General features: G+C 49.1%; 1 protein-coding gene across 2 annotated transcripts in view; it reads right to left on the bottom strand.

The window, feature by feature from the left end:
• The window catches only part of MXI1 (MAX interactor 1, dimerization protein), a 52,291-nt gene that overhangs the window by 15,568 nt on the left and 21,572 nt on the right, over nucleotides 1-15,151 (bottom strand). Inside the window, exons 1-2 of one of the 2 annotated variants that reach the window (XM_073553097.1) lie at nucleotides 4,683-5,156; nucleotides 3,668-3,800 (exon numbers count right to left, since the gene is read on the bottom strand). In XM_073553097.1, the coding sequence (XP_073409198.1) occupies nucleotides 3,668-3,800; nucleotides 4,683-4,755 (206 nt within the window). In that variant the 5' untranslated portion in view covers nucleotides 4,756-5,156. Of the gene's footprint in view, nucleotides 1-3,667; nucleotides 3,801-4,682; nucleotides 5,157-15,151 lie in introns of those variants that run through there. The other variant, XM_073553096.1, reaches the window with a different exon arrangement.

Raw genomic sequence — 15,151 nt, 5'->3', positions numbered from 1 at the left:
GACCACACTGTATTTCCTCCATTTTGCTCTCGGAAGGCCCCGAGGCCATGCCTCGCTATCCAGAAGGATAAATCAACTTCTCGACCCTCTACCATTAGTGATCTCTTCCCCTTCTTTAGAGCCTCCAGGAGACGCCGCTTCAACATGCCGTCCCCAGAGCCCGGAGACGAGGACGGCGCCCCATTTCCCCCGGAGGTGACAACGGCATAACTAATAACGGGTACTGCCATCACTGGTGGGGCAACCGGACCAGGGACCACATCAACACCAACAGTATCACCATTACCCACCTCCATAACACCCTCACTCTCCACCAAACCAGCAACCACACCACTAGACAAAGAAATTTCCTCATCCACACCTCCCACCACATTCTCTCCTGCTGGACCAGTGACAACAGGTGGCGGAATTTTACTTCCACATCATCAGGCACAAGGGGCACAAGGGGCTCAGTCTCCTCCACAGAACTGGAGGTGATCTCAGCCCTGAACTTACGGGTGCCCTCCGCATCATCAGTTGGTAAGTTTCTTTGCTTCATTAGGCGCCGCTGTGAGGTGCCGCTGATCCTTTACATCAGGATCTTGCTGACCAGCAGCGCCAACGCAGAACAGGATCTTGGGAGGATCGGAACGCCCAGCCCCAACAGCCCCCTCACACTGCAGCTGCTTCTCAACTAAGTGATCAGCGGCAACAGCATTCAGGGGCACCGAGGCAACCGAAGCTGCCCCCGACACTGGGCCACTCCCCCCTCCCACTGAGGAGCACACCAGTCTCGTGGCCTAACCGTATACCCGCCGCCGGGCCGCCCTCACTGTCCAGCCTCTCGTCTGATGCACCTGCTGCTACGTCCCTGCTACTACAAGCAGAGACGGAGCTCTGCGCCTCACTACCGTGCTCTGTACTCTCCCCGCGCCTTTGCACCGGATCCACAGCAGAACCCGGGCTGGGCAACAGGGCTTATACAGCGTGCTGACCCTGCAGCTGACTCAGGGGGTACAGGGAGGGGGGAATATACAAAACTCACCGCTTCCTGGAGCTTTGGCTTGTTTTTCTTTACCTTTTTCTTCTGGCCCCCAGGTGCCTCCTCTGGTAAATCATCACCAAGATGGAAGTTCTGAAAGCACACTGGGGACTCCAGGAGCTTGATCTCCACCATTAGTGCCCCTCCCTGGCCGCTGTTGTCACTGTCCTCCCCAGAGCCAGCAGATCTGCGACCAGATGCCAATGTCGCCTGTCCAGCAGGGAGCTCGCTGCACGTGGCCTGTGGGTTACTTTGCAGGCTGCCAGGTGGGGCTTTCTGCTGGTCATCATCCTCCTCATCATCATCATCATCCACCTGGCTCACAGGCTGCAGCACCATCTGCCTTTGCTCTCTGTTATCAGCCATTTCTCTGAATCTGTCCTCATTAATCAGTTTTTCTTTAAATGGTCCACTCTTCTCTCTTAGGAACGCTTTCCTCACCTCTAGCTCATTAATATCCAGCTTTAGTTGCTTTACCTCCGCTTGGAGTTGGGTTTCCTGGGTCTGGAGGAACCTGCAGCTTTGGCGCTTGTGCAGCGCAGCTCCTCCCGGAGCCTCCTGATGGTCTTACTCGCCTCTTCATACTCACGGAGGTGGCTCATGACCCGGGAGGCATAGGTGGACACAGACTCCTTTGGTTTCTGCAGCCCCCAACTTTCCTCAGCGAGTTCGGCCTTACCTCCGTGAGCACTCAGCTTTCCTCCGGAAGGACCGCCATCTTTCACGCTGCTAGTAGGTTTCTCCCCCATGTTGGAAGCCTTACGGCTTCTCTGGGTCTCTGCAGACCTGGGGGGAGTAGGAGCCACATTGCTGCGACTCCTGGTGGAGCATCTCACCCCCGAGTCCTCTGATGTGCAGGCCGGTTGCTGGTTTCTTCTGCTCACCGCCGGCCTGGACCGGGAAACAGAAGCTTGGGACTTGGCTCCTTCGCTCATCCCAGGAAACCCACTCCCTCCCTGGGTAGGAGAGAGAGCAGGTCCCCAGGTGGAGAGGTGTTGGTTCTCAGCGCTCAGGAGCACACAGCAGGATCAGCTGCGAACACACCCACAATCACCAGCTGAACAGAGCTGCAGTCACTATTCTGCTGGTGCAGTCACTGTGTACATACATTACATTACTTATCCTGAGTTACTTCCTGTATTATACCCCAGAGCTGCACTCACTATTCTGCTGGTGCAGTCAGTGTACATACATTACTGATCCTGAGTTACATCCTGTATTATACCCCAGAGCTGCACTCACTATTCTGCTGGTGCAGTCACTGTGTACATACATTACATTACTGATCCTGAGTTACATCCTGTATTATACTCCAGAGCTGCACTCACTATTCTGTTGGTGCAGTCACTGTGTACATACATTACATTACTGATCCTGAGTTACATCCTGTATTATACTCCAGAGCTGCACTCACTATTCTGCTGGTGCAGTCACTGTGTACATACATTACATTACTGATCCTGAGTTACATCCTGTATTATACCCCAGAGCTGCACTCACTATTCTGCTGGAGCAGTCACTGTGTACATACATTACATTACTGATCCTGAGTTACATCCTGTATTATACTCCAGAGCTGCACTCACTATTCTGCTGGTGCAGTCACTGTGTACATACATTACATAACTGATCCTGAGTTACACCCTGTATTATACTCCAGAGCTGCACTCACCATTCTGCTGGTGCAGTCACTGTGTACATTACATTACTGATCCTGAGTTACACCCTGTATTATACTCCAGAGCTGCGTTTGCCATTTTGAAGATTTAGAGCTAATTTTCTGCGGTTTCACAGAGTCTGAAAACATCACATAAAATGAATCCTTATTTTCTAATACCGGCTCCTGGTCTTTACTGTGGAGTGAATTGCTTTTGATCTTAGGGTCTCGCTGGACAATCAGGATTGGGAACGTTGGTTGTGAGCTTATATTTTTCATCTTTGCAGGTTGCTGTCGGGGTCTGTAGTGGAGGTGGGGGGGGACTGGGGTCCGTCCCTGTGGGGTGTGCTCATATAATGCTGGGCAGCCACCTGATACTATAGTACCTGTGTTTCCAATAGGCTGTGAGCTGCACTACAGGGAGATGTGTGATTGATGCTGTGTGCATTTATAATACACATATGATGGGAGTGAGAGTAGTTTTCCATCAGTACATACACCTGTGCTCCCTCCGCCTTTTAGGACGGGGCCGTGTACATCCTGCAGGATATTAGTATGTGACTCCATATTGCTGTGTGGACTCTTCTTTTCTTTCATGCTTTTTGGATTTTATTTCCAGCGAATCACTGTCTGCCTAGATCCTTGTATCCTGGGAAGGATCGTCTTTACTCCAGGTGTTGTACCGTCATTTGATGCCGAGGATCTATCCATCAGCTTGCTGATGGTTTCCAGTAACATTTGGAATCTAATAGGACTGGGGTAAATGTGATGTGGAGCCAGTAATTGCCCAAGAAAGAGAACAACGTCGGACTTGTGTGAACTGAAATGTAGATTCATTTACACAACTAGGCAGGGGGACAAGTGACACCCCTGCGAGAGCGACATAGTGACCCCAGAAGTCGAGCAGAACTTCTACCAATGGGACTTTGGGGCGCCTCTTTAATATGTGTGAGCCCCCATTCTGTATTACACGTCAGATCAGTTCTTACCTGTTTGTGCCGCTTCCTAGATTACCGCTTCCACTACTACTACACCTCTTGGATTTTAGTCTTCTTGCTTTTAGCCTGTGAAGATCTGAGCTGTCGCCAGACGGGAAGCTGGAGGCGTAGCCATGTTCACACTCTGCAGGCATAAAAATCAGGAGTAAGAATCTGTGCTGCTGGGACTTGTAGTTCCCCCATTTGTTTTCCCGTTATCAATAAATTCTGGGAAAGCTGGACAATACCTATTATAGCCAGTCGACTCCATCAAAGGGCCCACAAAAAAAAATAATCAGTAGGAAAGATATTTATGGATTATCGGAATATCTATGTATAGATCATCTTCTATAGACAGTGGGGAAAAAAAGTATTAAATTGTGCAAGTTTTCCCACTGATAAAGGTGAGGAACGCCAGTAATGGACATCATAGGTCGACCCCAACCATGAGAGTCACAATGAGAAAAGAAATCCAGAAAATCACAAGATTTAGCAAATTATGGTGGAAAATAAGTGGGAGAACTTGCACAATTAGGGCTAAGTCTGACTGTAAATGAGATACATTGTTGCACTTTTATAAAGTATACAGAAAGTTACATTATTAATGTTTTCCCAGTCACCAGGCGTGAATACTTTGTATCCGTCACCTACAACTTCACAATCAGAACTCTGTACCATCCACCCTTCACAAACTGAGTCACCGCATAGTGATCTGTGCACGAGCCCAGCGCCGTGCCACCTGGGGCGTCACTTTACACCCAACACACAAGTCACAGAACCCCCCCCCCGCTACTTATTCACACATATTCATAGCATTTCACAAGTTACCCCTGTGGGGGGACATGTCCAACACTTGGGGCACATTCACTCCACACAGATGGGTGGGGATCACACATCAAAACAACAAGAGACCCCATCTTTTCTCTGCATGCATACTACATCTCCCACAATGCAACGCAGAAATGCAAAGACCACAAAAAAAACCCATGAACATTTCTTTTCAAATAAAGACAGACGACATCTTTACCTCTCTCCCTCCTGTCCAGATATTCGGCAGCATCTAAGAGCCTCTGAATATTTAGCATTCGGACGCAGTCCATAATGCAGTTTGCAGCCTCCAAAAATGTCAATTTCAAATGCAAAAAAATAAAAATAAAATCCGCTATATTATTTGCAAATAAATTATAAAAAGTTCCAAAAATATCTCCAATCCAAAAAAGTCTAAATGCTGTTTGCGTGAAATTAATGAGATTTTAAAGGGCCCAGGAAGTTTTTGCAGCAGAGCGAGGCCTGAATAGGGCAGAGGAGCCTGAGGAGGGTTCAGTGCAGAATAAAGAGGAGAAGGCGGAATGGCAGCTGATCCTGCAGAAAGGAATGTTCCGCAGGGTGGAAAGAAGGAGAAATAGGGGAAAAAAGGGGAACTGTGGGCTGAGCAGCAGCGGGGGACAAGGGCTGCGAGCTGCCACCCTGCACTGACAGCCACACAAGAGTTTGTTTACTTCTTGCAGCACAGACAGAGGGCTGCTCCCAATGCAAGCTGGCTGCAAGGAGCACTGGGAGTTGTAGTTTTCATTCTGCAGTCAGCACATTCTTAACCCTCTCATTGCTAGAAGTTACTTTTTCTTTTTTTTTTTTTTTTTTAAATGGAAACAAAAAGGACCCCTTGTCAAAAAGCCGAGCTTATAAATATGCAGATGTAACATGCAGCAGACAAGCTGGGGCTTGTAGATTAGTATAAATGTAAATGGGACAGAATCTCCCACACAAATATCCTAAAAAAAAAAGAAACTTGTCAAAAGTTCAGATTTCTGGATACAAACTGTTTGTATTTAGAATATTGTTTTATAAATCTATTTCGATGCCGCGTTTACTTTTGTGGCTTTTACACCTCTGAGCACAGTGGTTTGCGGGGTCGGACGAGACGCCACAGGATCCTTTGTTACAGATCTGACATCAGGGCCTACATCCAAAACTGACATTGGGGGGAATTATCCATGCAAGTTATTTGCCAAGTAGGCTTGCCGGTATGTGACCTGTGTGGGCTGATAGCGTGTGAGGGGGTCTCAGATTCAGGTCTTCTGCGAGGCTCCACTGGTCGGGGTTACAGGCAGAGCAGCGCTCAGGGACGTTCATGCGTCCACGTAACGCTACTGCGAGTATTGCGCCAAGTGTGAACGTGCACCTTCCTGTTCTGGTTTTTTACATAGAGATGAGACGTCTAACAAACATTTCAGGGGACATAATAAAATCAGGCAGAAAAATCTCAGACCCCACACTGTGGCCAGATCCCAGATATACATGCGATATGGCAGGATTGTAGTGACCGGTCGGTATTCCCGTCCTCACCCAATCTCACGCCCCCATTATTATTGGTGAGGTATGTCCTATGCAGGTTAATGCCATAGACAGCGCAGAGGTGAGCACCGATTGGGGTTACCCCTCTCTTACCCATAAACCATGGACGCTTGGGCAGTCACATTCTTGGGCTTTTCTTCCATTTTTTTTTTTTAAAACTACAAATTGGGAAGTTGGACATAAGGGGAAGTGAGATGGAAGGTCATAAATTCTCTCAAGCAGGTCAGGAGGCTTCAGCTAAAGAAGAACCATTAGACTGTGTGACCACCGCGCTCTGCGCCTCATGTGCAGACTGGGGGACAGCGGGTTATTGAGGCATTTATTACTATTATTTATATAGCACCATTGATTCCATGGTGCTGTACATAAGAAGGGGTTACATACAAATTACAGATATCACAGTAAACAATCTAACAATCACAGACTGATACAGAGGGGAGAATCTACAGGATGGTGGGGAAGGAGACAGTAGGTCGGGGGTTGCAGTAGCTCCGATGGTGTTGGAGGTGGCCGTGGGGTCATTGCCGGCTGTAGGCTTTCTTGAAGAGGTGGGTTTTCAGGTTTCGTCTGAAGGATCCAAATGTGGTGGATAACCGGACTTGTTGGGGCACAGAATTCCAGAGGATGGGGGCTATTCAGGAGAAGTCTTGGAGGCGGTTGGGTGAGGAGCGAATACGTGTGGAGGAGAGGAGGTGGTCTTGGGAGGACCGGAGATTACGTGAGGGAAGGTATCGGGAGATTAGTTCAGAGATATAGGGAGGAGACAGGTTATAGATGGCCTCGTAGGTCAGTTTTAGTAGTTTAAACTGGATACGCTGAGGGAACTGGGAGCCAGTGGAGGGATTTGCAAAGAGGGGAAGCAGGAGTGTAGCAAGGAGAGAGATGAATTAGGCTGTGTGCACACGCAGCGTTTTTTAGCGGATTTGCCAATAAATCCGCTTTAAAAACTCTAAAAATAAGCTTCCCATTCATTTCTACTTTTTGTGCATATTGATGCGTTTTTTAACGCGAAAAAAACGCTTCGCGGTAAAAAAAAAAACGCAGCATGCTCATTAATTTCGCTGATTTTTCCACATTTCTGGCCATTTCTATGGATCTGTAACCGCGCGGAAAAAAACGCATAAAAAATGCGCGTTTTTGCGCAAAAAATGCGCTGAAAACGCGCAGAAAAAAAACGTGCGGTTTCTGGGAAGGGAGTCGGGTTTTTAAGCAGAAATTTTCTGCTACGTGTGCACATAGCCTTAGTCGGGCAGCATAGTAAAGGATGGACTGGAAAGGTGCGAGAGGGTTAGCAGGGAGGCCATAGAGGATGTTGCAGTAGTCGGGGCGGGAGAGGATTAGGGCATGCACAAGCATTTTAGTAGATTGAGGGTGGAGGAAGGGACGAATTCTGGAAATATTTGAGCTGGAGGCGACAGGAGGTGGAAAGAGCTTGGATGTGCGGTTTGAAGGACAGGGCAGAATCAAGGGTTACTCCGAGGCAGCGGATTTCCGGGACAGGGGAAAGTGTGATGTCATTTATTGTGATAGATAGATCAGGAAGGGAAGATATGCGAGATGGAGAAAGATAATTAGTTCAGATTTGTCCACATTGAGCTTGAGGAAGCGAGAGGAGAAGGAGGATATGGCTGATAGACACTCTGGGATTCTGGACAGCAGAGAGGTGACATCTGGGCCAGACAGGCAGATCTGAGGATCGTCAGCATATAGATGGTACTGGAAGCCATAGGACTTTAGGAGTTGTCCCAGGTCAAAGGTATAGAGTAAGAGAAGGGGCCCTAGGACAGAGTCTTGAGGGACACCAACAGAGAGAGGGCGGGATGAGGAGGTAGCATGGGATTAGGAAACACTAAATGTGCGGTTGGTAAGGTATGAGGAGATCCAGGATATGGGGCGATAGCTGGACATAGCGGTTGGGTTGAGAGTTGGCTTTTTGAGGATAGGTGTGATTGTGGCATGTTTGAAAGCAGAGGTGAAGGTACCAGAAGTTGGTGATAGGTTGAAGAGGTGGGTTAGGGATAGGATTAGTGTAGTGGTGAGGTTGGGGAGGAGGTGGGATGGGATGGTCAAGTGCACAAGTGGGAGGCATGAGAAAACCTATTTACTATTAAAGTAGAACAACAGAATAGAAGCGATTGAAAAGATTATCAGGACCCCGAGCCAGTAGACATATTGGTAGGGTGGTCTATAGCCTCTGGACCAGAGTCTGGAAATCTCCTAAGGCCTCACTGAGATGTCCGATTTTTTTTTTCCGATCAGCTCGATTATTCTGATCAAAGTTTGAGTTTAATCAGAGTGTGGTCCGGGCGTCATCTGACATGGAGAAATTAAAGAAACAAAAAACAATTTCTTCACCTTCTTCATTCGGACAATCAGACTGCACACGGATGTAAAAATCGGACAAGTGTCCAATATTTTCTGCAGACCATTCGGTCAATCAGACATGTGAATGTCCCCATAGACTGTCAACAGTGCAAGTGCTATTTGTGGATTTCTGAAGGAGACCCAACTGCTGGATTCCTGGTGCTTCTTCTGATTAGTAGGCTCTGCACAATGACTACCAATGTAGCTGCTGCACCAGGATCCTACACATCCATCTGATCATCTCTATAATATATAATAATAATATTTCTATAGCGCCAACATATTCTGCAGCACTTTGCAGCATGGTGCTGAGCCATGGAGGGCTTTGTAAGTGAGGATAATAAGTTTATATTGAACACTGTAGCGGAAGGACAACCAGTGTAAGGACTGGCACAGGGTGGAGGCATCGGTGTAGCCGTACAGCATTGCTTATAGACACGAGAACAATATTCTGCCTCTAGGATCCGTCACCACTCAATATATCATTTACTAGTGGAACTTTCTGGAGGGTTTGGCACAAGCGTGGACAACACATTTAACAAAATCCATTGGCTAAAAATGTCCGACAAGCCCAGCCATGACAATTTATTGGTGTGTCCTATCTAATATCCAAATGCAAGTTCTACTCCAGTGAGCGAAAAATATAAGTGCAAATCCATTAGCAATGTCTCAGTTCTTCCTGGAACCTTTGTCATCCACGTCAGTAGCTATAGGGAGGTAGAAGCAGCGGTGACACCGGGGTCCTGAGGTGACCACGATAGGGGGGTAGAAGCAGCAGTGACACCAGGGTCCTGAGATGACCACGATAGGGGGGGTAGAAGCAGCGGTGACACCAGGGTCCTGAGATGACCACGATAGGGGGGTAGAAGCAGCGGTGACACCAGGGTCCTGAGATGACCACGATAGGGGGGTAGAAGCAGCGGTGACACCAGGGTCCTGAGATGACCACGATAGGGGGGTAGAAGCAGCGGTGACACCAGGGTCCTGAGATGACCACGATAGGGGGGTAGAAGCAGCGGTGACACCAGGGTCCTGAGATGACCACGATAGGGGGGTAGAAGCAGCGGTGACACCAGGGTCCTGAGATGACCACGATAGGGGGGTAGAAGCAGCGGTGACACCAGGGTCCTGAGGTGACCACGATAGGGGGGTAGAAGCAGCAGTGACACCAGGGTCCTGAGATGACCACGATAGGGAGGTAGAAGCAGCGGTGACACCAGGGTCCTGAGATGACCACGATAGGGGGGTAGAAGCAGCGGTGACACCAGGGTCCTGAGATGACCACGATAGGGGGGTAGAAGCAGCGGTGACACCAGGGTCCTGAGATGACCACGATAGGGGGGTAGAAGCAGCGGTGACACCAGGGTCCTGAGATGACCACGATAGGGGGGTAGAAGCAGCGGTGACACCAGGGTCCTGAGATGACCACGATAGGGGGGTAGAAGCAGCGGTGACACCAGGGTCCTGAGATGACCACGATAGGGGGGTAGAAGCAGCGGTGACACCAGGGTCCTGAGGCGGCCATGACGGTGACACCGGGGTCCTGAGGCGGCCACGATCCAATCTACCCTTATATTTGGGACATTTATTGTTTCAGTCGTCCTTACCACAACGGTGATTAAGTCATCAGACTTGACCAAAAAGATTCTCGGGCCTCAGTTTAGCAGCCATTTTGGTAATCCACGACCACCAGATCTTGTCCTTCGTGCTCCAGGCCTCGTCCGGTTAGTAGGTCCAGGGTGAGGTCATCATTCCGGGGGATTCAGAGATGACATCATGCCGGACCTACTAATCAGAAGATTCAGAGGACCATGGTCTGAGACCCAGGGACCACCACAATGGCAGCTGAGCCAGGGCCGGGGCATCCTTCTGATCTACTCTATCATCTATCTATTATAACGATATCACATACATCCAATATATAAAGCGCGTTCCAATTCACCAAACAATTTTGCCCCTATCTACATACTGGGGAAAAAGTGTGTGCACATCAAGCCCCGCCCCTCATTGTGATGTCACAACGGTTTCCATGGCGACGCTGATGTCATCATAGGTCGCAAGCCCCGCCGCCGCTCATTATGATGTCATAATGGTTGACTATGGGATGGTGGATATGTATGACGGGTATATGGGCACTGGACTATGGGATGGAGGATGTATGATGGGTATATGGGCACTGGACTATGGGATGGAGGATGTATGATGGGTATATGGCCACGGGACTATGGGATGGAGGATATGTATGATGGGTATATGGCCACGGGACTATGGGATGGAGGATGTGTGATGGGTATATGGGCACTGGACTATGGGATGGAGGATGTATGATGGGTATATGGCCACGGGACTATGGGATGGAGGATGTATGATGGGTATATGGCCACGGGACTATGGGATGGAGGATATGTATGATGGGTATATGGGCATGGGACTATGGGATGGAGGATGTGTGATGGGTATATGGGCACTGGACTATGGGATGGAGGATATGTGTGATGGGTATATGGGCACTGGACTATGGGATGGAGGATATGTATGATGGGTATATGGGCATGGGACTATGGGATGGAGGATATGTATGATGGGTATATGGGCACTGGACTATGGGATGGAGGATGTATGATGGGTATATGGCCACGGGACTATGGGATGGAGGATGTATGATGAGTATATGGCCACGGGACTATGGGATGGAGGATATGTATGATGGGTATATGGGCATGGGACTATGGGATGGAGGATGTGTGATGGGTATATGGGCACTGGACTATGGGATGGAGGATATGTATGATGGGTATATGGCCACGGGACTATGGGATGGAGGATGTGTGATGGGTATATGGGCACTGGACTATGGGATGGAGGATATGTATGATGGGTATATGGCCACGGGACTATGGGATGGAGGATGTGTGATGGGTATATGGGCACTGGACTATGGGATGGAGGATGTGTGATGGGTATATGGCCACGGGACTATGGGATGGAGGATGTGTGATGGGTATATGGCCACGGGACTATGGGATGGAGGATATGTATGATGGGTATATGGCCACGGGACTATGGGATGGAGGATGTGTGATGGGTATATGGGCACTGGACTATGGGATGGAGGATGTGTGATGGGTATATGGGCACTGGACTATGGGATGGAGGATATGTATGATGGGTATATGGCCAGGGGACTATGGGATGGAGGATGTGTGATGGGTATATGGCCACGGGACTATGGGATGGAGGATATGTATGATGGGTATATGGCCACGGGACTATGGGATGGAGGATATGTATGATGGGTATATGGCCACGGGACTATGGGATGGAGGATGTGTATGATGGGTATATGGCCACGGGACTATGGGATGGAGGATGTGTATGATGGGTATATGGCCACGGGACTATGGGATGGAGGATGTATGATGGGTATATGGCCACGGGACTATGGGATGGAGGATATGTATGATGGGTATATGGCCACGGGACTATGGGATGGAGGATATGTATGATGGGTATATGGGCACTGGACTATGGGATGGAGGATGTGTGATGGGTATATGGGCACTGGACTATGGGATGGAGGATGTGATGGGTATATGGGCACTGGACTATGGGATGGAGGATATGTATGATGGGTATATGGGCACTGGTCTATGGGATGGAGGATATGTATGATGGGTATATGGGCACGGGACTATGGGATGGAGGATGTGTGATGGGTATATGGGCACTGGACTATGGGATGGAGGATGTGTATGATGGGTATATGGGCACGGGACTATGGGATGGAGGATGTGTGATGGGTATATGGGCACTGGACTATGGGATGGAGGATATGTATGATGGGTATATGGGCACGGGACTATGGGATGGAGGATGTGTGATGGGTATATGGGCACGGGACTATGGGATGGAGGATGTGTGATGGGTATATGGGCACTGGACTATGGGATGGAGGATATGTATGATGGGTATATGGGCACTGGACTATGGGATGGAGGATGTGTGATGGGTATATGGGCACTGGACTATGGGATGGAGGATGTATGATGGGTATATGGGCACTGGACTATGGGATGGAGGATGTGTATGATGGGTGTATGGCCACGGGACGGAGGATGTGTATGATGGGTATATGGCCACGGGACTATGGGATGGAGGATGTGTATGATGGGTATATGGCCACGGGACTATGGGATGGAGGATGTGTGATGGGTATATGGGCACGGGACTATGGGATGGAGGATGTGTGATGGGTATATGGGCACGGGACTATGGGATGGAGGATGTGTGATGGGTATATGGGCACGGGACTATGGGATGGAGGATGTATGATGGGTATATGGGCACAGGACTATGGGATGGCGGATATGTATGATGGGTATATGGCCACGGGACTATGGGATGGAGGATGTGTGATGGGTATATGGGCACGGGACTATGGGATGGAGGATGTGTGATGGGTATATGGGCACGGGACTATGGAATGGAGGATGTATGATGGGTATATGTGCACAGGACTATGGGATGGAGGATGTATGATGGGTATATGGGCATGGGACTATGGGATGGAGGATGTGTGATGGGTATATGGGCACGGGACTATGGGATGGAGGATGTGTGATGGGTATATGGGCACTGGACTATGGGATGAGGATATGTATGATGGGTATATGGGCACGGGACTATGGGATGGAGGATGTGTGATGGGTATATGGGCACTGGACTATGGGATGGAGGATGTGTGATGGGTATATGGGCACTGGACTATGGGATGGAGAATATGTATGATGGGTATATGGGCACGGGACTATGGGATGGAGGATGTGTGATGGGTATATGGGCACGGGACTATGGGATGGAGGATGTGTGATGGGTATATGGGCACTGGACTATGGGATGGAGGATGTGTGATGGGTATATGGCCACGGGACTATGGGATGGAGGATGTGTGATGGGTATATGGGCATGGGACTATGGGATGGAGGATGTGTGATGGGTATATGGGCACAGGACTATGGGATGGAGGATATGTATGATGGGTATATGGGCACTGGACTATGGGATGGAGGATGTGTGATGGGTATATGGGCACTGGACTATGGGATGGAGGATGTATGATGGGTATATGGCCACGGGACTATGGGATGGAGGATATGTATGATGGGATGGAGGATGTGTGATGGGTATATGGGCACTGGACTATGGGATGGAAGATGTGATGGGTATATGGGCACTGGACTATGGGATGGAGGATATGTATGATGGGTATATGGGCACTGGTCTATGGGATGGAGGATATGTATGATGGGTATATGGGCACGGGACTATGGGATGGAGGATGTGTGATGGGTATATGGGCACTGGACTATGGGATGGAGGATGTGTATGATGGGTATATGGGCACGGGACTATGGGATGGAGGATGTGTGATGGGTATATGGGCACGGGCCTATGGGATGGAGAATATGTATGATGGGTATATGGGCACGGGACTATGGGATGGAGGATGTGTGATGGGTATATGGGCACTGGACTATGGGATGGAGGATGTGTGATGGGTATATGGGCACAGGACTATGGGATGGAGGATGTGTGATGGGTATATGGGCACGGGCCTATGGGATGGAGAATATGTATGATGGGTATATGGGCACTGGACTATGGGATGGAGGATATGTATGATGGGTATATGGGCACAGGACTATGGGATGAAGGATGTATGATGGGTATATGGGCATGGGACTATGGGATGGAGGATATGTATGATGGGTATATGGGCACGGGACTATGGGATGGAGGATGTGTATGATGGGTATATGGGCACGGGACTATGGGATGAAGGATGTATGATGGGTATATGGGCACGGGACTATGGGATGGAGGATATGTATGACGGGTATATGGGCACGGGACTATGGGATGGAGGATGTGTGATGGGTATATGGGCACAGGACTATGGGATGGAGGATGTGTGATGGGTATATGGGCACAGGACTATGGGATGGAGGATGTGTGATGGGTATATGGGCACAGGACTATGGGATGGAGGATGTGTGATGGGTATATGGGCACGGGACTATGGGATGGAGGATGTGTGATGGGTATATGGGCACAGGACTATGGGATGGAGGATGTGTGATGGGTATATGGGCACGGGACTATGGGATGGAGGATATGTATGATGGGTATATGGGCACGGGACTATGGGATGGAGGATAATTATAATTTGCTATAACCACAGTTAGTTACTATGCCCGGGCAGCGCCGGGCTCTTCAGGTAGTACATATATATATTTCTTCGTATGTTGTAGGTTGTGAGCCCTCGCGGGCAGGGTCCTCTCTCCTCCTGGACCAGTCGTGACTTGTATTGTGGAATATTACTGTACTTGTATGTATTATGTACACCCCTCCTCACATGTAAAGCGCCATGGAATAAATGGCGCTATAATAATAATGCAATGTACAACTATATGTCAGTATTACTTTGTGATCTGTATGATGTTATCATATGGGCATAATAATAATAAAAATGATTAATCCTATTTGGTACAAGCAGTTCACATTTCTGGCGGCCTCTCTCCACACGGATAACACTGCAGTCTGTCGCCCTCACCCCGTATGACCAGAAGAGGTCACCCCCCCCCCCCCCCCCCCCCCCAAAGTCTTTTGTCCGCTGCAAATATGTCCTGTCGCTTTAAAACAAGAGGATGAGGTCATCAGCCCAGAGAACAATCAGGCCCCGCCCCTCAGCAGAGCCCAGCAACCGCCTGCATCAGA

The sequence above is a fragment of the Dendrobates tinctorius genome, unplaced genomic scaffold (genome assembly GCF_039654945.1).
Source record: "Dendrobates tinctorius isolate UK_male_01 unplaced genomic scaffold, ASM3965494v1 ptg000196l, whole genome shotgun sequence".
In the NCBI taxonomy this organism is placed as follows: Eukaryota; Metazoa; Chordata; class Amphibia; order Anura; family Dendrobatidae; genus Dendrobates; species Dendrobates tinctorius.
Note: the sequence above shows the minus strand (reverse complement) of the source record. Positions and strands in the feature narration are given on the sequence as shown.